Source organism: Equus caballus, chromosome 1, assembly GCF_041296265.1.
Source record: "Equus caballus isolate H_3958 breed thoroughbred chromosome 1, TB-T2T, whole genome shotgun sequence".
NCBI classification, from domain to species: Eukaryota; Metazoa; Chordata; class Mammalia; order Perissodactyla; family Equidae; genus Equus; species Equus caballus.
The window spans coordinates 153815248-153839898 of record NC_091684.1 but is presented as its reverse complement, the minus strand read 5'-3'; the positions used below and the strand labels follow the sequence as shown (position 1 = coordinate 153839898).

At 37.3% G+C, this 24651-nt stretch overlaps 2 protein-coding genes and 1 long non-coding RNA gene across 7 annotated transcripts in view; 2 read left to right on the top strand and 1 right to left on the bottom strand.

The window, feature by feature from the left end:
- Positions 1-10046, bottom strand: part of COPS2 (COP9 signalosome subunit 2) — a 29195-nt gene extending 19149 nt beyond the window's left edge. Inside the window, exon 1 of one of the 2 annotated variants that reach the window (XM_070237036.1) lies at positions 9946-10046. The gene's annotated coding sequence lies outside the window, so the exon portion shown is untranslated. The remainder of the gene's footprint in view (positions 1-9945) is intronic. The other variant, XM_070237046.1, reaches the window with a different exon arrangement.
- The window catches only part of GALK2 (galactokinase 2), a 119407-nt gene continuing 104357 nt past the window's right edge, over positions 9602-24651 (top strand). Inside the window, exon 1 of one of the 4 annotated variants that reach the window (XM_001499722.6) lies at positions 9602-10451. In XM_001499722.6, coding sequence (XP_001499772.5) covers positions 9853-10451 — 599 coding nt within the window. In that variant the 5' untranslated portion in view covers positions 9602-9852. Of the gene's footprint in view, positions 10452-19875; positions 20257-24651 lie in introns of those variants that run through there. The other 3 variants (XR_011426647.1, XM_070236870.1, XM_014733659.3) reach the window with 3 other exon arrangements.
- Positions 20785-22334, top strand: LOC138917993 (uncharacterized). Its single transcript, XR_011426713.1, has 2 exons — positions 20785-20880; positions 22157-22334. It is a non-coding gene; the product is annotated as an uncharacterized lncRNA (long non-coding RNA).

Below are 24651 nucleotides of genomic sequence, written 5' to 3'. Positions count from 1 at the left end.
GAGGATAATTATTTCCTTGTGTAAGGACACGAAGCACGGGCACTCAGTCTCAGATTTAAGATTGGGAATTCAGTTATGTTTAACATATGAAAATTCTTTGGAATACTTCTCTTAGGGATGAGATCAAATTTTGGGTAGTGAATAAATTTCATTATCACTCATTCACTTCTTAACCCTGTAATCTAGGTTTGACTATGATGAAAGTAATCAAACTAAAAAAGCAACTAATAAAGAATGAACAAGCCAACTGTACATCAAATGATAGTGTGATAGTGATGGCTTCTGAGCCCGGTTTTGAAAGTTAAATGGGATTTTGCCTGCTAGACAAGATGGGAAAGGGGAATGAGAAGAGCAGATACAAAACAGCATAATGGGAGATGAGTAAAGAACTAATAGTCACATTGCTGGAACATAAAAGTCCTTATTGATTCTACCTTCAACACAAATCTTAAAACTATGCATTTTTCCCCGACTCCCTCGCCACCACCCTAGCCTACTAAGCCACTCTCATCTCTCCACAGACTAGAACAGCCTTCCCATTCTCCCTTTAATCCTTCAAATTCCCATCTTTTCATGGTGAGCAGCCAGGATAATCTTCATAACATGTAAATTATCTCATTGCTCTTCTCAAAAATGGTTTGCCATTGCTGTTAAAATCAAGTGCAAAAATCATCAACCGACTCCTAACTATACATCCAACCATACCTCCTATTAAGCTCTCCCTCATTCTTTGCTGCAACCACCCTGCCCTTACCTCGCAAGTGGCCAAACTTTTCTCCCACCTTTACATGCCAATCCCTGCTCTTTCCACCTCTTCACCTGGTTAACTACTGCATATTATTACAGCTTAAGTGCACCTCCTCAGGGAAGACTTGGAGTAAAGAATCATAGCTATAAAACCTACTATACACATTTGGAAATCAGTTCTTCTCTAGTTAACTGTCCAATAATATACAGGAATAGCTAGTTGAACCTGAAAATGACTTTTCTGCAACCCAAATCCTCAGAATGCACCCCTGAATCTGGAAGAAAATTCTTTTTAAATTTACATCTATCACAAGGTCTAAGAATCTGGACTCTCACTCACAGCCCATTTATTTTTTGGTTTCTTAGCCCATAATAGATTAGAAAAAAACAATCAGGCCAGTATATGGGAAGAGGGAGGTAGAAGATGAGAGGTACACATGACAGTAGTAGGACATGGAATTGCCAGCAAAGGTGAAACCTAATATAATATTTTAGCAATTAGAAAGGTTAACTTCAATTACCTTCAAATTACTGAACATTGTTGAAGAACCTTTATATTTCCTACCATATCTAATACAGTGCATTGTCATTCCATCACTGAATGCCTCTTAAAGGACAAGACTGGCTACCTGCAACTTCTGAGACCTGACTGGCTCAGATTAATGATACTTCTAAACTTTAGATGCTGTAAATCCCCAAGATCACAATGATCAAGATAAGACTTAATCCAGCCCTCAACATTCTGTAAATATATTCTTTTGGTTTTTCATTTTATATGGATTAAGAAGTGGAATATAAAATATTTTTGGCATAATTGCAATTCAACTCAAATGTTATCGCTAAAATGTATAAATACATGAGAACTGACACAACTGCTATGTTATTGATTGGCTTCTTACAATTAGGCAGTTGCTTTTTATGATCTGCAACACCATGTTCACATGGTTTGAAGCAGCCTCCACATCACTAACCAGTCATTTGCAGCTCAGTGAATCACATCAATACAAGCTGTGCACTACAGCAAAGTACTTTTCAATTATTACACTAGCATGATTTTTTAAACTGATGATATTCTGAAAAGTCTTTGTAATAATTTTGTTGTATAGACATCTATTATTTATACTCAATGATAATGATGCTTAGTATATACCTGCAATTAAGTGTTTCTCAAACAAATGCAAATTAAGTCTTTCCCCTCAAGCTATTTATGGGCAGAGACAGATATGAAAATCAAACAGCCATATAACACAATAAAAGCAATAATAGAGATACATTCTAGGTACACTGGCAACTCAAAAAAGGAGTAATCAACTACTCCTGAGCAAGACAGAGGAAGGGAAAGTTACCTGAACCAGGTCTAAAAGTATGAATAGGAGTTGCTAGGGGTTAGAGGGCATCTGAAACAAAGCAAGTAATGGGTGCAAAGGCATAGAAGCTTGAAATAACATTGCATATTCAGAAGAATCATGAATAGTTTGATTGGGCTGAAGCACAGGATGTGTATAAAAGTTGAGGAGAGAGAAACTGGTATCAGAGGAATAGAACTATCACAGTCTAGCAAGGAGTTTAGATCACACGGAGAGAGCCACTAATAGATCTTACAGGGAAAAAAACAGATTTGTATTTTAGGAAGAGTACTCTGGTAGCAATTAAGTAGTCCACTGGATTCTCTTACAACTGTCTGACCAAGAGATGATGGGGGCCTGATTCCAAGTAGTAGAAACGGGAGAAAAGGAAGGGGATAGAATAAATATAGAAGATGTCAAGCGATCTTAAGGATGTAAAATATAAAGGACCCATGACATGGGCACAAGACAAAGGGAAATAAAGTTATCTCTAATGACTTTGGATGACTTGGTTACACACAGTGCCATTAGTCAGAATAGGGAATATAGGAAAAGTATTAAATATTGCTAAACTGAATTCCCTTATGTCACAGGAATAGGAGGATAACCATAAATTGTAAAAGTTTAAATAAAATGTTTTTGAAAGAGAAACTGAAATTTTAATCAATATCTTAAGAATGTTTTAAAAAACAAAGAAGAATGTAAGCAACACACGAAAAAGAAGCACTTGAACATTGATAAAGGGATTTTTAAAAACCCACTAAAGTTCATAATAGTTCCAACCTACTTATATAAGAACTCATGTCCTGACATCTCCCCAAAGCAATCTGTGATCCATCCACATCACCCAAATCTATTCCTCCTTCCCCAAATATGCCATGCAATTTAAAATCTCTGCTTTGGCATAAACTGTTCTCTCTGCTGGGAATTCTAAACTATCTCCCCTCCTAATAAACTTCCCACTTTTCTCCTATGATGCTCCCCAGCTCTTATACTCCTGGGAAACCCATTAATCAAGGCACACCTTGTGATTCTTTTCCCAACTCTTCTTAACAAAAAAAATTTTCCTGAGTCACGCTTCTACATGACATGCATCTCTCTAACATGGAACCTTGTGTGTCTGTTGTTGCCACCTCCCCTCACCTGCTCCAACATGAGCTTCTCAAAAGCAAGAACTTTCTCTTACTCATCTCGGTATCCCCAAAGCCTGGTATATTACAAAATGTTCAATTAAGTGTTTGCTTAACTGAAATGAAAAGTGGGTGAATCTTCCAAAATAACACAACACATGATAGCCAGGGGCAATTTTGACTCTATGTTGGAATGTAGCCACTGCTGAACAGGGGCAGTTCCATAGTTCATCTACTTATTCCTGTGCCTCTTGCCAATAGGGGTATCAAGAAACGTGCTCTAGGAAAACAACGCTCACCAGTAACAATGCTTCCGAAGCCTTGACCACGTTTAGACAGCTGTACTAGATGCTGGGTACAGAGAGGTAAAGGGCAATGTCACATTATCCTTAAGGACTAGATATAATCCAAGTCCTAGGTAGCCATTTGTGGTTAGCCATTCATAAAGTTATCCAAACTTTTTGAAATTCCACTCAAGTTAATGGGTCCTAATTCATTTATGGTATAAATTAGAGCATTCTTTTACCTGTCCTAAACTTTCAGTCTTCAAATTAAATATTCCAAAGAGAGACATCATAAATGTCACTAGACCTGGGCTCTAGTTTGACTCTCCCATTAATGTGATATATAAATTTAGGTAAGTCACTCACACTTGATGCTTTAGTTCCTCTCCTGTCAAATGTGGAGGCTGAAGCCTACAGTAAATTTCTAATTCTCACTGAGGTCTATATGCTCATTTTGGGATATAAGATACAAGTACAAATTCACTCTGTTGGATATTCATAGTTTACAGATTTAAGTTAGGGGTGAAAAGCCTTAAATTTATCTTATTATTAGCACATAAGAGCTGTCTCCCATTACTTATTTTAGTTATTCTTGATTGGACCTCTCTAATACCATTATACACGGTATCCCTATGAGGTTATGCAAGAGGCCTTTTGGAAAATGTGCCAGAACTTATATTCCAAACGGACACTTTTATTTGAAGTAGTAACTTTAAGAGGTTAAAATTATTCCGATTATACTGACATGGATTAGTAAGTAATACTTCTGAAATTCTCAAGAAAACTAACTTCAATAGCTAGATGTTTCTAACCTAAAACAGCATCATTCAGTTTGAGGGCCCAACTTATTTATCAAACCTGACTCTGAATACAATTTCTACACCTATAAAAAGGACAAAACCTGGCTATGGCTGAAGTTTTTTTAAAAAGCTGCACATTTTTTATAACAGCAAAAGAAATCAGGCCAAATCTTATGAATAGAGAACTGGTTAAATAAAGTATGGTATGTCCATATAATCAATGCAGGTGTAAAAAGAAAGGAAGTAGGGGGTGGCCGGTGACATAGCAGTCAAGTCTGTGCTCTCCGCTTCGGCAGCCTGGGGTTCACGGGTTCAGATCCCAGGCACACACCTCCGCATCACTTATCAAGCCATGCTGTGGCAGTGTCCCACATATAAAATAGTGGAAGATTGGCACAGATGTTAGTTCAGCAACAATCTTCCTCAAGCAAAGTGAGGAAGATTGGCAACAGATGTTAGCTCAGGGCCCATCTTCCTTCCCAAAAAATAAATAAATAAATCAGCTGTCAACAAAAGTCTATGAAGACATCTAAAAGAAAAAAAGAAGTAAGCTCTTTGTATGCCTATATGGAATAATCTCTAAGATAAATTAAAAAGTGAAGTGTAGAACAATATATATAATATGCTGCATCTTGGTTAAGAAAAAAGGAGGGATATAAAAATGTGTATCTGGTTACCTATGGGGATGAATGGGAACTGGGTAAATGGAGAACAAGAATGGAAAGGAAACTTTATTTTTATATTTTATGTTTTTGAACCATGTGCACATATTACCTATTTTAAAAAGCTGGATGCTTCACGTTCTGAAGACAATTTTATAAGAGGAACTCTAAAAAATTTTGAGCAATGACAAAATCACTGTTTGGCCTCCCAAGACCAAAGTAAGATTTTTATTCATCATTTGTACCCTGTAATGCACTCCCTTTCCCCCCAGCAATAAAAGTAATATAGGTTCACCATGAAAGGTTTGCAAGAAAGAAACTTTAATTTTCCTGACACTTCAGATTTTCTAGACATTTTTCTCTATATTTTTCTCACCCAACAAAACAAATAAATTTTACTCCCACCCAATAAAATTCTAACATGGATTACATATTTATAGTAGATGTGTTCACTGTGTGCACAGCATTGGTGATGACCCTTCCTTTCCCAGGTAAGGGTTTTCAATTACTGTGCCCCTCCCACAGAAGAGGCCAAGCAATCCATCTCCCTCTCTACAGTGAGTGATTCACAGGACGGCCATAGAGACCTATGCTGGGGTAATACAAGTTCCTCCCAGGGTTTCGCTGTTAGAGCTAGCAAGGAAGACCCTCTTGCCTTTGGGGTTATGATCCTAGGAAGACGATACACTACATCTTGTGATGTAATGTGAAGGTAATTAAGCCAATACAATGAAGAAAGCAGCCCAGGAAGAGAGACAGAAACAGAAAAAGACCCAGCACCATCATCTGAGCCACGAGTCCAGCCATATTTATACTTCTGGTGATGGACGCCAATACCTGCTCCTGTTAGTTTAACCTAGTTTGACATATATTCCTGTCCCTTATACCCCAGAGACTTTTATTTTTTTTCTGCTTTATTTCCCCAAACCTCCCCTGTACACAGTTGTATATCTTAGTTGCAGGTCCTTCTAGTTGTGGGACCCAGAGCCTGGACTAAGACAATTTATCCCAAGTTTTTCATATCACTGAGTATTCTCTAGAAGCATAGTTTGAAATGCTGACATAGCATTCCATCACACGGATATAGCATATTTTATCTATCACTACCCTATTAGTATTAATAATACTGGTATTCCCCTACTATTGATAATTTGGGGGTGTTCCAATTATTTACAATTAAACGTTATGTTTCTTTTAAAAGCTCGACTGTACAATCAAATTTCATCTTTGTAATGACTACATGCAGAATTCCGAATGTGTGTGCAGTATAAAAAACACTGGCCCAGACCATAAAAAAAGAATATTGTTTCAAAATCTATTCTTAAAGATCTCCAACAATTTGTTTGTCAAGCAGTAAGTTACTGGGACAACAGTCTCAGAGGAAAATAACCTATAACCTCCAAGCGCCTTATATGCACAATGAACGACAAGTGAGAGCCTTTATACTAAACACACAAATCCCTAAAGCTATTCTTTGCTCTTGTCCTATATTAATCCACCACTTCTTTTTCAAATTAGATTATACATTTTATTCACATTAATTCAAAATCTGTTTAAAAAATGGAAGTTGGTGTTACTTTTAATTTGCTAATTCATGTTCTAAGGTTCTTTATAACTTGAGAAACTAAAGTTCAAGCCATCATTTGTCTGCTGATCTTGTTAAAATGACAACAAATAAGAGATTCTGTAAGATACCCTGTAGCTAAGACCCATCATCTCTCTCCCCCTCAAAAAAAAGTAAATTTTTAGGGTATTAAAATTGCTATATATTAAGACAAGAAAAACAACATTAGTAAACATTCATTCACTAATCACAACTATGAGCTTTACTAGGGGCATTACAGCTTGGTAGTATATTTAACCAAGTGGAATTATTCTACCTTTTTGACAATTTTTTTCCTTGTAATACATTTAAATTCAAATATACAATGCCCTACCTATAACGGGATCTACTAAAGAATAATTTTTGGTATGAAGTCAGTCTGTCTTAAATCCTTTCTAAAAAGATTATAAGAAGTGCTAAGCAACTTCATGCCAGAATGACTGGACTGAAATTACAATACAGTTAATTTATCAACAGCCTTATTAACTTAATGAATGGCACTATAGTTATTATTTAGCATTATCAGACCTGCAAATAATCTAAAAATCTGTAAAATTAGCATCAGATTAAAACCAGTATCATCTCCTACTTCTCCATTCACCACTACATAAATTCCTGTGCTTAGGAAATACCTGTTTCTGCCTCTAATAAAAATCAAAAAGATCTTAGAAATAAAAGGTCAAGCATATTGAATTTCTTTCACATTTGTTTCTTCTTTTTTTAACCAAGTGGTTTCCCTTTCCTTTCAGATCCTGGGCACAAATCATTATTGACTTTCTTGGATAAAAACAGCATGGTTTCAGAAACAAATTTTTACTTTTTGTGGTAGTATCCTACCTACCTATTTACACTAGATTGGGCAAAAACAAAACGTGACTTAATGTATTAAAATTTATCAACAGAGGGGCTGGCCCCATGGCCCAATGGTTAAGTCCACACGCTCCACTGCAGGCGGCCCAGTGTTTCGTTTGTTTGAATCCTGGGCGCAGACATGGCACTGCTCATCAAACCACGCTGAGGCGGTGTCCCACATGCCACAACTAAGAATATACAACTATGTACGGGGGGTCTTTGGGGAGAAAAAGGAAAAAATAAATAAATAAATAAAATAAAATCTTTAAAAAAAAATTTATCAACAGACAACCTATTAAAAATATGCTGAATATACATGTGGTTAGAAATACTCATGGCTCGAATTAACATTTTGACTAAAATGAGGTGATTGCAAATTTTCCAACAAACAACACATTTTTAATAAAAAAGGAAGTTTCCCTGAAACAGCAGGTCAATTCTGTTGACACTTTAAATCCTAAGAAACAAACAAAAGACTCAAAAAATGGCTCTGGCAAGTAACAACCACATTCTCTTTTGGCAATATGTAAGCATGAAATGGTAACCAGCTCTTAATCTTTTTTTTTTTTTTTTTAACATATAATGGTTTAAGGAAATTAACTAACGAAGTAACAAATAAATTACTAAATAAATTTTACACCACCAAAAGAGTTTAACTATTAGTAAACGGAGCATAAAAACTTTCACTACTTGACATCTGACTGGAAATCCAGAATGGTATTTACCTAAAAGAGACATAGGGGGAGAGAGGACTATTTAACAGAATACTGGGGGAAAATTTTTCACTGAATTATGTAGTAGTATAATGTAAAAACTTAGTTTTTTTGGTTAAGAAATAAAAAAAAAATTAAACTTTATAGATTGGACATGTAGCGTAGGCCCCTAAAAGGCTGGAGAAACATAGCCAAATTAAACACATTTACTTAAAATTTTCACAAAAATTAACTGAGTACTTCATGGGACAGTAAGATTCACACTGCCATTCCTACATGACATTCTCAATGATGCTTTTCAAGTTAATCATAGTACTAAGTATTCAATACACTATTGCTTAGGAAAGAGATTAGCAGAAACATTTTAAAACACAAACTAAGTATACAGACATATTTAAAAGAAATACTTTCATAGTTAGAAAAGTACCTGTAATATAAATAAACATGCAATAAAGAAAAATGCACAAGATAACACAAGCGACACACTCTTAACGCACTGAAGGCACTGCCTACAACCGGCTTGGTTTGCACAAACTAAACTGTAAGGCAGCAATCATAACTATTAGCAAAACTCTACAACTAGCTTTAAGAATTCTCAAAACCTCTACTATGACTTTCAGGTAATAGCAAGCATTCCCCTCTCCCTTTTGCAAATGTGCCTTCTTTTAAAATGTAAAGATTAATTGGAACCGATTATACAAAGAAGTTTTACACTAACTCAAAACCATATATTAATATCTTGAGAATCTCTAGCACTTAAAATATAAGATGAGCCAGACTTCCCTAAGGATCTGCTTCACAACTTTATGATAATGCAGCATCACCATAATATATAAGAACCATGCACAAAAACGCCCCCCAAATAAAAAACAAAGTTGACACCAATTCTTGGTCCAGATAATTCTTCTTAATTTCCACGCCGATAATGTTTTTGAATAGCAACCTGAAATGTTAGTGAATTTTTTTAAAAACCTGTAAATCCGTTCATAAATTAAACCTTGGTTCTTTAAAAATCACCATTCAGCTACATAAATTCGTTTATTTCTACACTGTTGACATTTTAAACTTTGAATACTGGGAAATTTCAAAGTCAAGAAAAAAAGCCATTGGGCCAATCTCCTTATAATCCCCCTCCCTCCCGGCCCAATTTAAAAAAAGCAAAACCTCCTCCTCAGCTTTTCTCTTTAAACCAAACAAGCAGTTCAACTACTTTTTTTCACCTATCCTTGCTCTGAGTTCTCCACTGCACCTTTACCTTAAACCAAAACGGACCCCGGACGAGACTAATTAATCTATGTTTCCAGGAGACTCCCAAGTGGCGTTTCGCCGTCAGGCCCGGGAGCAGTAAGGCCCCCCCAGTTTTCAGGCCCTTCTCCCAGCACTTGGCACCCGCTCAGTTCAAGTGTGCAGAAGAGGGGCCCGGAAGGCTGGGCCCGAGAGGGCAGAGCCGGGGCCTAGACCGCTGCGCGGTCCCCGAGGCGGCTCGCGCGGTGGGGAGGAGGGAGGAGGCACGGAGAACCGGACCTCGGAGGCCAGGGGTGCCCCTGTAAACGGAGGAGGCGCTCGGACTTGAAACGCAGCGCTCGGGAGCCCCCTCGCTGCCTCCTCTACCCTCCCCTCCCCCATGCTGGAGAATCAGGGCCCGGGCCCGGTGCGGGAAGAGGGAGGAGGGAAACCCGTGCTGTCACTGCACCGGGAGAGGCTGGAAGGAGCACATGTTCCACAGGGAGAGGCCGCGCTCGCCCCAGCCCCGGCCCCTAAAGCCAGACAGCAACTCCAGCCCCAGAGTTCCCTTCCCTGCGCCTCACCAGGTCGTAGTCCTCCTCATCATCGCACATGAAATCATCCTCCATGTCAGACATCTTGGCCGGGAGGGGGAGAGGCGGAGGAGAAATTGGAGACAACCTCCTCCCACAATCCTCCGCGGCTCAGAGGCGTCACTCCCAGCTTCTCCTCGTCTTCCCGTCGCTCTCAGAGGAGCTGAAAGTGTCCCCCCGGAACAAATGCACTCGCCATCGAGAGGATTCGCTACGACGCCAAAAGGGAGTGCACCAACGCCCTCTTCCTGCGAGACGGTTGGTGCCTTAGCAACCAAACCTAGCAACTGGGGAATCGTCGAGTGCCGCGGCTCTCAGCGGAAGGGCCTTGGAAACCTTGCGCTCACATCGAACAGTTTCCAGCCTCCCGGGCAAGGGAACAGTCCCCTCCCTTGCCTGGGCCTCTGGAACCATTTCGTTCTGGTGAAAGTAAGAGGCAGCCTAGGACGAGAAGCCTTTCGCGGAGATAAGGCTGACATGCCCGTCTTATATGACAGGTAGTATTATTTCTGCCATGATTATCTGTGTGCGTTTAGCCCACCCATGCGGTGAGTTTTCCTGTGTTTGGAGACCTTTTCAGCAGCATGGTTTACACGTGATGTTTGTAGTCGGCAAAACGACTATGTGGATATCCCAAATTAGTTAAGCATCAATCATTTGAGAGGCCTAACGTCTTATTCAGTTGTTCAACGAATTATAAACTGACCTTTAATTGCCTTTGGGACCAAATTAAGGTAACAGTTAACAACTGGTTTTTTAAAAATGCATTATTATTAATCATTAGAATTCGAAATGAAAATAACAGATTGAAATAAAGGGGAAAAAACTGCTTTTCAAACTGTTAGCATTTTCCATATAAACTTCCAGGTCTGTTCACTTGAATCCACAAATTTTGTATAGTTATAGCACAGGTATAATTTCGGATTCTTTTTGCACTTAGTTACGTAACAGTATAGGCCAATGTATGCAATATATTTTTGAAAATGATCATTTTAATGGTTGCATAATAATCCCTCCGTTGAATGTACCAATGCACCGTAATTTACTTAAGCATGCCATTATTGTACATTTAGAATATTGCAAAAACAACACTTTTAAATAGCTCTGCAGCAAATATCTTTGTCACTTTATTTTTTCTTAGGACAAAGTCTAAGAAGAGGAATTACAGGCTGGATTTTTTAATAATCACATGAATTGCCATCTTTTTGGTCATAGTTGTTAGAAGTCGTATTTATAACAATAATACTGTCTACCTATAAACAAAATTTTTCCGTAATAGTCTTTTCCTCCCAACATTTTATTATGAAAAATTTCAAACACACAGAAAAATTGAAAGAATAGTTCAGTGAACTATGTGTATACCCACTATCAACTTTATTTGTGTGTGTATGTATTGCCGGAATCAATTGAAAGTAAGATGCAGATATCATGACATCACTCTTAAATGCAGCTATGTGTAGTTCCTAAAAATAAGGACATTCGCTTATGTTATCACATCATTATTATGCTAAGGAAATAATTCCCTGTTATTAACTAATATCCAGTCCATATTCAAAATTCCCTTATTAAACAGAATTTTAGAATTGGAAGAGCCTTTGATGATATCACGTTAGAGTCCAAGGCTTCCCAACCATGGCAATTCACTAGGTTATAAATTCCCAAATCTGACTCCAGAGATTCTGATTCAGTATGTCTGGGGTATAGCTCAGAAATCTGTACTTGTAACCTTAAAACAAAACAAAAGCTCCCTCTGACTGGGGTGGCTATACATCCCAGTTTGCCTGGGACTGCTCTGGTTTAGTACTGTTGTCCCAAAATAAATATCAGCATCCATTTTGACAATAAATCACATGGTTACTCTACCAGGAATCTGTAAGTCTTCAGAAGAGAAAATAGAATCCTGAGGTGGTTGAGATTTATTTGCTCAGAATAATCAGAACTACTTAGTTTTGCTTTTTAGTCAATATAGCACTTTTGAAATTATCTATTGACCATGTGTATTGATCACATGTATAAAACTGCATGTTGATTTTCATTGAGTTTATTTATATAATTTGCTGTTTTTTAATATAATTCCTTATTCCTACTATGGGAAAAGAATTACTCAAGTAAGCCAGTGCCTAGGAATACTAGGAAAACTGCAGCTAAATTTTGAGTATAATATCCTTGGCCATCTCCAAATTTAATAAACCCAGTCTGGAAATTTGCTAAGAGCTGTTAAAAAGGTCTTCACAGTGTTTAGCATACTGCTTGGGTACAGAAGTGCTAATGAATGTGTGTTTAATAAATAAACATGTTAATTAACCTTTCTGTGCAGGGAATACCCTTCTAACTATTTATACACATCAAAACCTTTTCCATCCTTAAAAGTCCATTTTAATGTCACCTCTTTCACATAGCCTATCCTGAATACTTTGCGCAATTATGATATTCTCTTTTTCTTGACATCAGTTGTATTCAATGGTAAATAATAAAAACAAAATTATTTTAACAGGGTGCATCGATGTGACATGGTGCCTTTGCAAAAAGTAGATCCTATGTTTGAAAAAAATATGTATTTTAAAAAGCTTTATTGAGGTATAATTTAGCAGCTTTATCGAGGTACATCAAACTGCACATACTTAAATATTAAGATTATTATAGCTCAATTTGATGAATTTTAACATACGTATATACCTGTGAAACCATCATCATGGACAAGATAATGAACATATTTATCACTGCAGAAGTTTCCTTATTGGTAATCTGTCTTCTCCCAGGCAACCACTGATCTACTTTTTGACACTACACATTAGTTTACATTTTCTGGAATTTTACATAAATGAATATTACAGTGTGTAGTCTCTTTTGCCCAGCTTCTTTCACTCCGTATAATTATTTTGAGATTCATCCATGTTGTTGCATGTATCAACTGGTTGTTTCTCTTTATTGCTCACTGTTCCATTGTATGGATATACCACAAGTTATCCATTCACCTGTTGATGCATATTTGAGTTTTTTCAGTTTGGGGCTAATGCAAATAAAGCTGCTAAGAATATTTGTGTACGAGTTTTTGTGTGGGCATATGTTTCATTTCTCTTGAGTAATGTTGTGATCAGACTCTAAGTTGGTCTCTTCATTATCCGTACTCTTGGATAATCCTTTCCCCCTTGAGTGTTGGTGGGACCTGTGACTTGCTTTTCTTTTTTCTTCAGCTTTATTGAGGTATAATTGACAAATTAATGTGCCTTGCATTTACCCAATTAGATACAGCAAAGATGATATGCATGATTATGTGTACATGATTACATCATTACACAAAATTGTAAACCTGTTTGCTGGGAGAGATTCTATCTCCCTTTCTGGCTTTGAGAAAGCAAGTGGCCATGTTGTGAAGGACTAGGTGGCAAGAAGCTGAGGGTGGCATGTGGCCACCAGCCAGCAAGAAACTGTAGCCTTCAGTCTGACAACCCATAAGGAGCTGAATGCTGCTAACAGCCATGTGCTCTTGGAAACTGGGGAAATACTTTCCCAGTTGAGCCCCAGATAAGACTTTGTGAGAGCCTAAAGCAGAGGACCCTGCTCAACCATGCCCTGACTCCTGAAGCACAGAAACTGAGATAATCAATGTGTATTGTTTTATACCGCTAAGTTTGTGGTAATATTTTTATGCAGCAATAGATATGAATACAGGTAAATACCTAGTAGTGGAATGGCTGGATCATATGGTAGATGTATGTTTAACTTTTTAAGAAACTCTCAAGTTGTTTTCCTAAGTGCTTTTACCATTTTGCATATCCACCAGCAATGTACGAGAGTTATAGTTGCACCACATCCTTGTCAACACATAGTGTGGTCAGTTGTTTGAATTTTAGCCACTTTAGCAGGAGTGTAGTGTTACATCATTGTGGTTTTAATTTGCCTTTTCTTAATGACTAATGTTGAATATCTTTTCGTGTGTATATTTATTATCCATGTATCTTCTTTGGTGAAATAGCTCTTCAATTCTTTTACCCATTTTTAAATTGGGTTATTCTTCTTATTACTATTGAGTTGTAAGAGTTCTTTATGTTTTTTATGTTGTATTTAAGGAATATTTGCCACACCAAGAGCACTAAGATTTCTTTTTAGTTTTCTTCTAGAAGTTTTATATGGTTTTAACTGTTACATTTAGGTCTATGACCCATTTCAAGTTTAGTTTTTGTGTATAGTGTGGGGTAAATGTGAAGGTTTATTTTTTTCTACATATGGATATCAAATTGTTCCAGTATTATTTGTTTAAAAAATGATCCATTCCCTATTGAATTTGTCTTGACAAATTCAAGCTTTGTCAAAAAGAATTGACCACTTAATTCCCAACATAATTTGACCTTTTAAAAGTATATTTTTGATAATTTTATGTTACCCTGCATTATGATTATTTTGTATTTAATCTGTATTAAACTGAAAGATCCTTGAGGACACAACTATCTTACTTACCTCTGAATCCCATGAAATTCAGCATGTGCCTTGCCTATAGAAAATGCTCAATGAAAATATGTTGTGTTTAAGTAAACTCTAGCATTAGTGACTCCTCACTGCCCTAGACTGAGACATATGGTTACCCCAAGCAGGCTCATGATTTGGCATCCTTTCAGACTGATCATCTGTAAAAATTTTTTTTACTACACTTATTTAGAGAGGCTGAACACTATATGTGAGAAGGGCAGAAAAGGAGGACTCCTTTTGCATTAGTCAAGATCTGGGCAGGAAATTTATGGTATACTCAGGAGGGTTAACTGAAAAGAGTTTAACAAAGAGGGAACCAACAAGGATGGTGAAACACCCAGAGATTAGCAACAGACTGGAAATAATTGCCACCTCCTGAAGGCTTGAAGGGGCAAAGGGAGGAAATGGTTTTACTAGAGACCAGCAAGAATGGGAGCCCTGGAAGATGGCTCCCAATAGCAGCCATAGTTGTAGAGAAACACAGCTACTGCTACAACTATAGCAAAGGTGTGGTGGTGGTGGGGGGGAATAGATACCTCAACTTCTCTGTTCCATTGCCCTCTAATATCCTGCCAGTGACCAACCCTAACCAGAAGCCAGAGGGTAAAGGAGCCCAGGTACAGTCCATAGAGATCAGCCTCCAGGAGGATAGAGAAGGGTGAAGAATGGATCCAGAAGTCAAATGGGGAATAAACAGCACAACATTATCTCGTGCAATTCAGTTGTAGCATCAATTATATACTGCACTCAGAGAAGGAATTTTCTCCCTTTTAAAGACAAATTGGTGACTACCTGCTGTTGTTGGAGCATATCTCTTGATCTAACCAACCAACTGAAGTGACTTATCAGAATGATATTTCTACCTACATTTAATACCCATTCCTTCCTGATAGTTCTGATAAATGCAGTTTGCATGATCTCATTACGTTTCCACCTTATAGATTGATGCCCTTGCCTAGTTAGTTCTCCTTTTAATCTGCCTCAGTCTTCTCAGATTAGATAAAATGATGTATGTAAATCCATGGTGCTTATAAAGTACTCAATAAACGTATCATCTTAATTCAATCAGCTACTCATACTAACCTTCAGAATGCTCTATACCACAACTATATCTCTCATCTCTAAAATTACCATAGGAGGAATATGCAAACAGAGGATGATTAGGCCTGCTTAGGAGTTTTCGTTCCTTATGTTGACTTTGACCTTGTAAAAATGCAGTTACACAATTTTAGCAATATTATTATTTGCCTTTTTGGTATCTAATTCCCAGTTGTTTTTATTCCTACGCAAAATGGTGACCATACTTCCCTACTTTTGTGAAATGAACTCACTTTTCAGTAAGATGTATGGTGTAGATGCAAAGGAGGGACCTGACACAATTATACTGTAATTCCAAAATTGTCTTTGTTTCTTTTCTTTACTGAAATCTATAAGTTCTTTAAGTGTATTTTGCCTTAATCCTCCCATGATTCCCCTGTGAACTAAAAGAGCAGAGACAGTCCTCAAATGACAATTGACACCAACAATTTGTTCATAGGAATGCTGTCACTGCACTCCCTATGCTATTTCCCATGCAACCTCCTTTTCGTCTTGGAGACCGTCAGACTTCTGCTATTTGACAGAATTGGCTTTAGATTCCAGAGACTCCTGTTCCCCCCTTTTGACTCCTTTTATTTTATTTTATTTTTTTTAAAGATTTTATTTTTTTCCTTTTTCTCCCCAAAGCCCCCCAGCACATAGCTGCATATTCTTCGTTGTGGGTCCTTCTAGTTGTGGCATGTGGGACGCTGCCTCAGCGTGGCCTGATGAGCAGTGCCATGTCCGCACCCAGGATTCAAACCAACGAAACACTGGGCCGCCTGGAGTGGAGCGCGCGAACCTAACCACTCGGCCACGGGGCCAGCCCTGACTCCTTTTAAACCAGAGCTTTTTCTCCACTTCCTCCGGTGTTTGCCTATTTATCAGAATCTGCACCTATCTTTTCTCCACCCCAATCTACTGTCCCCACCCTCATCCCTACCCTCAATTAAGGACTTAGTGTGAGACTTCCAGGCTCTGGATTCTGGATGAGTATTATAACTGATGCATTATGGCTTAGATTTACTTTTATGGATTGCTTTTAGAATCAAAAGTTTTTTTCTTTTTTTGTTTTTTGTTTTTTTGAGGAAGATCAGCCCTGAGCTAACATCTGTGCCCACCTTCCTCTACGTTATATGTGGGACGCCTGCCACAGCATGGCTTGCCAAGGGGTGCCATGTCCACACCCGGGATCCAAACCGGCAAACCCTGGGCTGCCAAAGCAAAATGTGCAAACTTAACCGCTGCACAACTGGGCCTGCCCCAAAAGTTTTTAAAGATCTTTTTTCTATAGAATGCAACATGCTTAGATGTTATAAGTTGTATTGACTATTCCAATTGTTTTCCTAGAAAAATAAATCTTTGAATTATGCCAGTCACCTGAGATCCCTTGCAAATATATTCCAAACAAAAAACAAAACAAAACAAAACAATTGCTTAAGATAGTAATCATAACTCCTTTATTGAGATGGGCAACATTGGATGGTTATCACTGGTGTGATAATTTGCTATGACTGGGGAAGAAGAGGGTGCTTAGAGCTTTAGTGGTTGTTTTTCACTTTGCAAAACAACCTGTATTCTGTTAAGGCATTTTTGCACAGCACAGACAATTCTTTTTCCTTTCATATTGATTTATAAAAGATTAGCATGTATATTTAACTACAAAAGTATATATTTCTCTGAATCATGAGCTTATCTTTTGCCTTTATTTAAATGATTATATACTAGAGAGATGTATCTATTCTATACTTATACTGATGAATAAGGAACATGGCATCATTATAAAGAAGACATTAAAGAAGTATAATGTATTATTTGCTGTAATGGGAAAATAGCCAAAGTCAGTCACTGAAGTAGATTCTCCCAGTTGTGAACAACATTTTTTTATTATAAGTCGACAGGAAATATTTTCCAGAAGTTGCATAGACTAAACCACAGAAAAATGATCTATGGTCTAAAAGATTTAGTTTTCAAGGCAGAGGTGGGGACAGGGAACAGGGAAAATTTCCCAGAGGAAGTGATTTTTAAGCTAAAACCTAAACAAGTAGGAGTTAGCCAGGTCTGTGTGACTCTAATGCCCATGCTGTTACTTTTGCTTTGGATCGAGTTCTTGTTTTGTTTCATTTTGGTGTTTGATTTGTTTTGTTTGCTACAACAGTTTGAACAGAAACTAATATCTGTGGAGAAGAAACAATGTTAAGTTTATTAATTAGGTTTCTGTTTAAGAATCTATTGTGAAATACTATGTTAGTTTTATAATTTAGACTCTAAACCTTATTGTAAGTGTGCCCATATGCAAAAAATAAAGAACTGAGAGGTTCAAGATTTGTGAAAATAAAAATATTGTAAAATTTAGATGTTAAACATTTTCACTATCAGGTATGTCTAATAAGAACCAAAGGAATATCTTAAAATTGACAAAGGAACAGTAGTTTTCTACTTCATAAGGATTGTTGGGAAGATTTAAAGAGATATTAATAATTTATCTAAAATGCTTACTGAGCAAGAGAGGCCTGGCATAAGGAAGATAGTATAAGGAAGTAATGTTAGTTTTGTTTTTTGGTTTTTATTAGGGTTCTCTAGTAGTTTGAGAAGAGGTGATTAGAAGAGTGATGTTTTATAAAAATCATAATATACACATTTTAATTCGGGCACAAAAATTACTAATTGTTTCAATAATTTGTTTTTAAGCATACTTTACTGGGGTCTCATCAAAGGTGACACCTTCAGAAGTGGGCTGGCCTGGGGGTCTAGAGCCGTGGGTTTTAATTCCAGCCCCACTGTTCCCTTACTCTTTCACCTTGGGCCACATTTCAACAAAGGGCATTCTCCTTGTTGCTCTATAAGGTGCTTTCCAGTCTGTATCAGTTTTGTTGAGACTGCAATAGGAATGTATCTAAGATTCAAATTAATGATTTGCCACCAGGTTTCATTTATCAAAGTTAATATTTGGTCATTAAATACACATTCAAACAGGGAATAGTTTTTTATGAAACCAAGTTTCCATAGTCATTGTGTTCACTTTTTAAAGTATTGTATAAAATGAGTTTGTTTGGGACTATTTTTAAAAAACAATATTTTCAAAGCTTCAAAATTGTTATTTTCTAAATGACCATAAAAGGATATCTTAGAAACATATCTGAATTTAAAAAATAATCTTTCCTTTTCTATATTTACTGATGTGCCTAAAACTTTTACATTTTTTCTCATTTAGGTTCTCTTTCCATTCAGACCTATTTCAGAAGTGACATTATGCCTCCCTTTACTCAAGAGTAAACCACAATAAGCACCATACTGCGATTTATTGGGGTTCAAAAGAAAAAAAGATATAATTGCTTCATTAGAAAGTGGTTAGGAAGGACTGAAATAATAGTGAGAAAGTAGCCCTGAGACCAGAGTAACTTTCTTTCCATGATGTTTCCTTTACAATAATAACCCAAGGCAGTGCCAAGGGGCTGCAACCCTTTAATTACACTTTCCTATTGTCAATTCATGCTTAAGCCTTCATCTCCTCTCTCCTCTTCCTCTACATATACATATACAAATTCTGGAGAGGCAACTTATTGAATCTCATTGAGTTATGCTGCTACACCTAGTGTGTTGGGCATGTTGGCCCAAACTTCCTTAATTAGGAAACCCTGGGATAGGTGTATTGCTAGCTGGCTTCACTTGGGTTTAATCTCACCATTCTGAGGTGCAAAGTGCACTAGTGAGTTAATAGACCTGAAGTTTAATTCAAATTTTGCTACCAGTTAGTAAAATGACCTTAGGGAAGTCATTTCACCTTTCAGTCATTCATTCAGTTCATCTTACACATTGATTAAAAACCAGTCTGCCAGGTACTGTTCTAGGTGCTGGAGATATACAGTTCCTACCCCCAAACTGATTACCTTCTAGTGGCTGTGATGGTGGAGGTGGTGAGACAGACAACAAATATATATATTTTTTAAAAATATGCAGAATTTGTGAGAACTACGAAGGAAAGAAAACAGTAACAGTAGAGTGATGGGGTGGGGCTGGTGTGCTTCTTCAGGTAAAGCATCTGGGATTTCTCTAGGTAACTGAAAAATGAAGGGGTTGAACTGGATACAAAGGGTTCTTGGAGTTTGAAGACACGTATTTTCTTCTTTTCACTGTTAATAATTGTGCTCTAGGAAAGCCCACCAATGCCTCTATTCTGGAAATAAATGCAAATATATTTAAATCAAGTGCATCAATTTTATACTGCTTGATTTTGAAATAATCCACATAAGAAGCAGTAACTAAATATTTTAGTGTTATTTGGAGGAGTAGCTTCTAGTCATTTAAGAAAAAAACCCCAAACTTAAAAAAAAAAAAAAAGGAACGTGAGGTGCCAGCTTACAACTCTGTACTCAGACAACCCCAGGGCGCAGAAAGCAAACCTCCGCAGTCAGATTCGCACGCGCGCGGCGCGGGGGCTCCTGCGAGTCCCAGGTCGCGGAGCTCCGAGCAGCACGGTGCCTGTACCTGCCAGCTGCCTGGAGGGCGCGGAGGCCCCGAGCCCGGGGAGGAGGAGTCGGAGGCGGGGCCGACTGGAAGCAGCCACCTCAGCGAAGCGACAGGATTTCCGCAGGGTGAGGGCCGGTGTCGCCCGGAAGAAAGGACTCCTGCCTCAGACGTCTCGTGATTACCTCGAGAGCCTTGTTTCGCCAGTTGAAACTGCAGAAAGAAGGATCTACGAAATATGGCTACGGAAGGCCCTGCCACGCGTCGAGTCCAGGTGGCAGAATATCCCAGGTGGGGGAGAGGAGATGCCGCGCTTTGGAATCGCCTGGGTTGGCTGAGTGCAGATAGTGTCCAGGGCCTTTGGCTCTGCACTGGGGCGCTGCTTTGGCGCCCGTCCGGCAGCCGACAGAATCCTTGGGATGTTATGAGGCCGCATGGCTGGGCTTGCAAGAAAGACCACGCCGCAAACACTGTCCATCTTGACTCCTACCAGGGGTTGTGTGTTTTGCGTTATTCACGCAGATCCTTCTCCCGTTCTTGCTGAAGGTGGTGCACTCTTTCTGCCGGGCTTTAGCAGAAATGGCCAAACCCATTCTCGTTTTGTCTTGCCTACCAGCAGCTTTTTAAAGTCCCCTTTCTACAATATTCATCGAAAACAATCAAACACGCAAAAAAAAAAAAAAAAAAAAAAACCAAACAAACAAAACTACCCTTAGTCTCTGCATCCTTTTAAATCATGGAATCTATGAATTGTCACTTAGGGACTTAATATGCTCCCAGTACCTAGCTACAGAATAACTAATGGCTTATTTGATACCTAGCGGAAGATCATTTCATTTGAGGGCATCTTGCTGATACTTTGTAGAAATACTTCGTTCTGACATAGGACTGAAATCTCAGAATGAAGTCTCTAAGGTACCTATTAGTGCTACAGCTTTTCTGGCTTCTCTCCCCGCTTGCTGTTTCTAATTTTTACGTTTTTCCTCCTGTTAACTTTTTTCTCTAATATTAAGTCCTCAAGCTCTCCCAACTTCCTGGTTTATGACTGCCATGTGACAGTTGACAATATCAGAACTTACTAAAAGTTGCAAGTACTTTTTCACACTTATGCCAGCAAACAGTAGATCTTTCGTTATCAGAAAGAAAGTTTTTGACGATGGAGACCAGCACAACGTTAGACTACTTGTGAATGTCTCTGGATGTCTCTATTTTCTGGAGGTCCTTGCATAGTACTGTTGTCCTTGTATATTTGAATGAATTAGGACACATTGTTGAAGACATGCTTCAAATAAGATTCATGAGGAATTTGTTACGTGAAAATAATCTGGCCCCTTGTAGCTTAGTCTTTTACATAAAACATGTCCATGTATAAATTTCTTGTTTCCATTTTATGTGAGTTTGCTCACAATGCTCAATATTTCTGTAGTTACCCTGCAGAGGAGAGGAAATGGTGGTAACATGTACCAAAAGTGAAGAATTGTTTACTAAATTTCCTTAAAGTTGTTCCTTGCCTTGTATGACTTCTGCATTGTTCACTAGTGCAATAAATATTTCTTGTTAATATCTATTGTTCGGTGCTAGCCACAGAAGAGATCATAACGGTAGTCAGAGAAGTGTGCACTCTGCCATTTTCTTGTTTTTCGCTTGTGCATGCAATCCAAGTATTAGCCTCAAGCAGTGCTTCAGCCACTTACTCATTTTAGCAGGGGAGCCTTCAGTTAAATCTAGATAGTTTGTAAATCCACCTATGCTGAAAGAGGAAAAAAATGCCTGAACGCCCCCAGGGCAGTCTTGTGGGATTCCTGCTCTTTCTCTAGGATGCCCCTTCAATGTCACAGGACACGTGATCCTCTGAGTAAAGGCGCTAGTCAACCACATTATACCATTTTAGTAAACTTAATTTCTTTTTTATTCTTTTTATATAAAAGTCAAATAGAAATAGAAGTTGTAATTTTTTTTTCCTGCATCCCAGTCTTGCATGCTCCCTGTACTGTAAGACGACTTCAAATTCCACTGTTCTAGCTTTCTTTGCATTCTTAGCAGTGGTGTCTCTTCTCTTTTCCTTCTCTTTAAGTTTTAAATTGTTGAATTATTATTATTTTTTGTAACAGCTTTATTGATATATAATTCACATACCATACAGTTCACATGTTTAAAGTTTACAATTAAATGGTTTTTACTGTATTCACAGGCTTGTGCCACCATCAACATAATCAGAGTTAGAACATTTTCATCATCCCCAAAAGAATCCTGCATCCTTTAAGCTCTCACCTCTTGCTCCGACCCCTAGCTCTAAACAACCACTAATGTACTTTCTGTCTCTATAGATTTGCTTATTCTGGACATTTCAAATAAATGGAATCATATAATATATGGGTTTTTGTGACTGGCTTCTTTCACTTAATGTAATGTTTTCAAAGTTCATCCGTGTTGTAACATGTTATCAGCATGTCATTCCTTTTTATGGTTGAATAATATTCCATTGTATGAATATACCACATTTTGTTTATCCCTTTATCAGTTGGACATTTGGGTTGTTTCCATCTTTTGGGTCTATGAATAATGGTGCATATGAACACATCCTTAATATGAAAGATTTAGATTATTTAAAAGTATATTCACTAAAGCCTGAAAATCCCTAAATTCCTTTCCTCACTATAGTCTCTGATTGCTATCCTGTGCTGCCAATTCTTACTTCCCTTCTTAGATGTTATCCATTTGGTTTGTATCCTTGTAGTATCCTTATAGTATCATTTTATCCTTATAATATCATTATAATATCATTGTTGCCATTTTTTTATAAAAATGATATCATGTTCATGTTAAGTGGAATCGTATTTGTTTTTCTGCCACTTGCTTTTCTTCACTTAATATTTCTCAGAGATCCTGGCCTATCACTCTATACAGATTGATTTCACTGTTTTTAAGGACTAAGAGTATTTCACAATATGAATACCATTATTTATTTTACCAGTCAACCATTAGAGTGTACACTTAAGTGTCCAGTTTTTCACTTTTACAAACAATGCTCCAGTAAACTTCTTTGTACATATTTCTTTAAGCATTTTTGTGAAGGTTTCTTTAAGCTCATTCATTGAAATGGAATGAGGGTCAAAGGTAATAAACATTTAAAATTTTGATAGTTTCTGTCAAATGGCCCTGCAAGGAAAGATGCTATTAGATTGTCTATTTCTTGTTAGTTTTTAAGAGCTCTTTATGTATGTATGTATTTTTTGTATGAATGTATGTATTGTTGGACATAAACTATTTGTTGTTTTATGTATATTATTCCCAGTCTAGCACTTTTCTTTGAACTTTATGATTTTTTTGTGTAGACATTTTATATTTTACAAATATAGCATCTTTGTCTTGATTCTGATTTTAATGGGAAGGCTTCCAACATTTTGTCATCAAATCTGGTGTTTGCTGTTTCTGGTAAATAACCTTTATTAAATTAAGGACATTTCCTTCTTTTCTAGCATGTCAGGAGCTTGTTTTTTTTTAATTCTAAGTTTTATTTTAAAAAGTCAGGGAATGGCTATTGAATTTTATAATTTTTTTCATATTTTGAGAAGATCATGGAGTTATACAGCTTTTCCCTTTTATTCTGTTAGAATAATGCATTTTGATCAACATATTTCCCAATACTATTTCCATATTCCTGGAATAAACTCTATTTGGTCACACATATTGTAAAATATTGTATGTTGGATTAAATTTACCAATATTTCATTTAGACTTTTTCTATCTATTTTCACAAGGGAGAGTAGCCTATAGTTTGCTTTTGGGGGCTATTGTTAAGTTTTAACATCTGGGTTATATTGGCCTCCTAAAATGAGATAGGAAGCCTTTCCACAGCTTCTGTTGTTAGAACCATTTATAAAAACAAAGGATCATCTTTCTTTAAGATCCGACAGAGCTAACTCATAACATTTTCTGGGCCTGACTACTTTTTCTGTTTCTTTTTTCTGTCAATTTTTAGAAATTTGTGTTTTGCTAGAAAAATCATCCATTTTGTCCAGGTTAAAATTTATAAAAATCTCTTTGGAGATTTATAGTTGTCTCTTATTTCTAATATTGATTTTACATAATGAGACTCAGAAAAGTTTTTTCTGTATTATTGCTTTTATCAAAGAATGAGTTTGTAATTTCTTTTGGCCAAATCTACTATTTTTCCCCTAGTTCGTTAAATTCTGCTTTTATCTTTTAATTCACTTCTTCTAATTTCTTTATTGGTTTTTTTTTTTTGCTAGTTCTTGTGTTATATGCTTACTTCATTTATTTTCATTGTTTCTTGTTTTTTTATGTTCATTGAAGGCTAGAAAATTTTCTCTGAGTACCATTATAGTTGCTTCTCATAAGTTTTGACGTATAAATCCTTCATTTTTATTTTCTAAATAATTGTAATTTGGGGGCTGGCCCATCAGCATGGTGGTTAAGTTTGTGCACTCCTCTTTGGTGGCGTGGGGTTTGCAGGTTCAGATCCTGGGTGCAGACCTAGCGCTGCTTATCAAGCCACGCTCTGGTGGCATCCCATATAAAACAGAAGAGGATTGACATAGATGTTAGCTCAGTAAGAATCTGCCTCAAGCAAAAAGAGGAAGACTGACAACAGATGTTACCTCAGGGCCAATCTTCCTCACCAAAATAAATAAATAAATAATCATAATTTTGGCCTTAATTTCT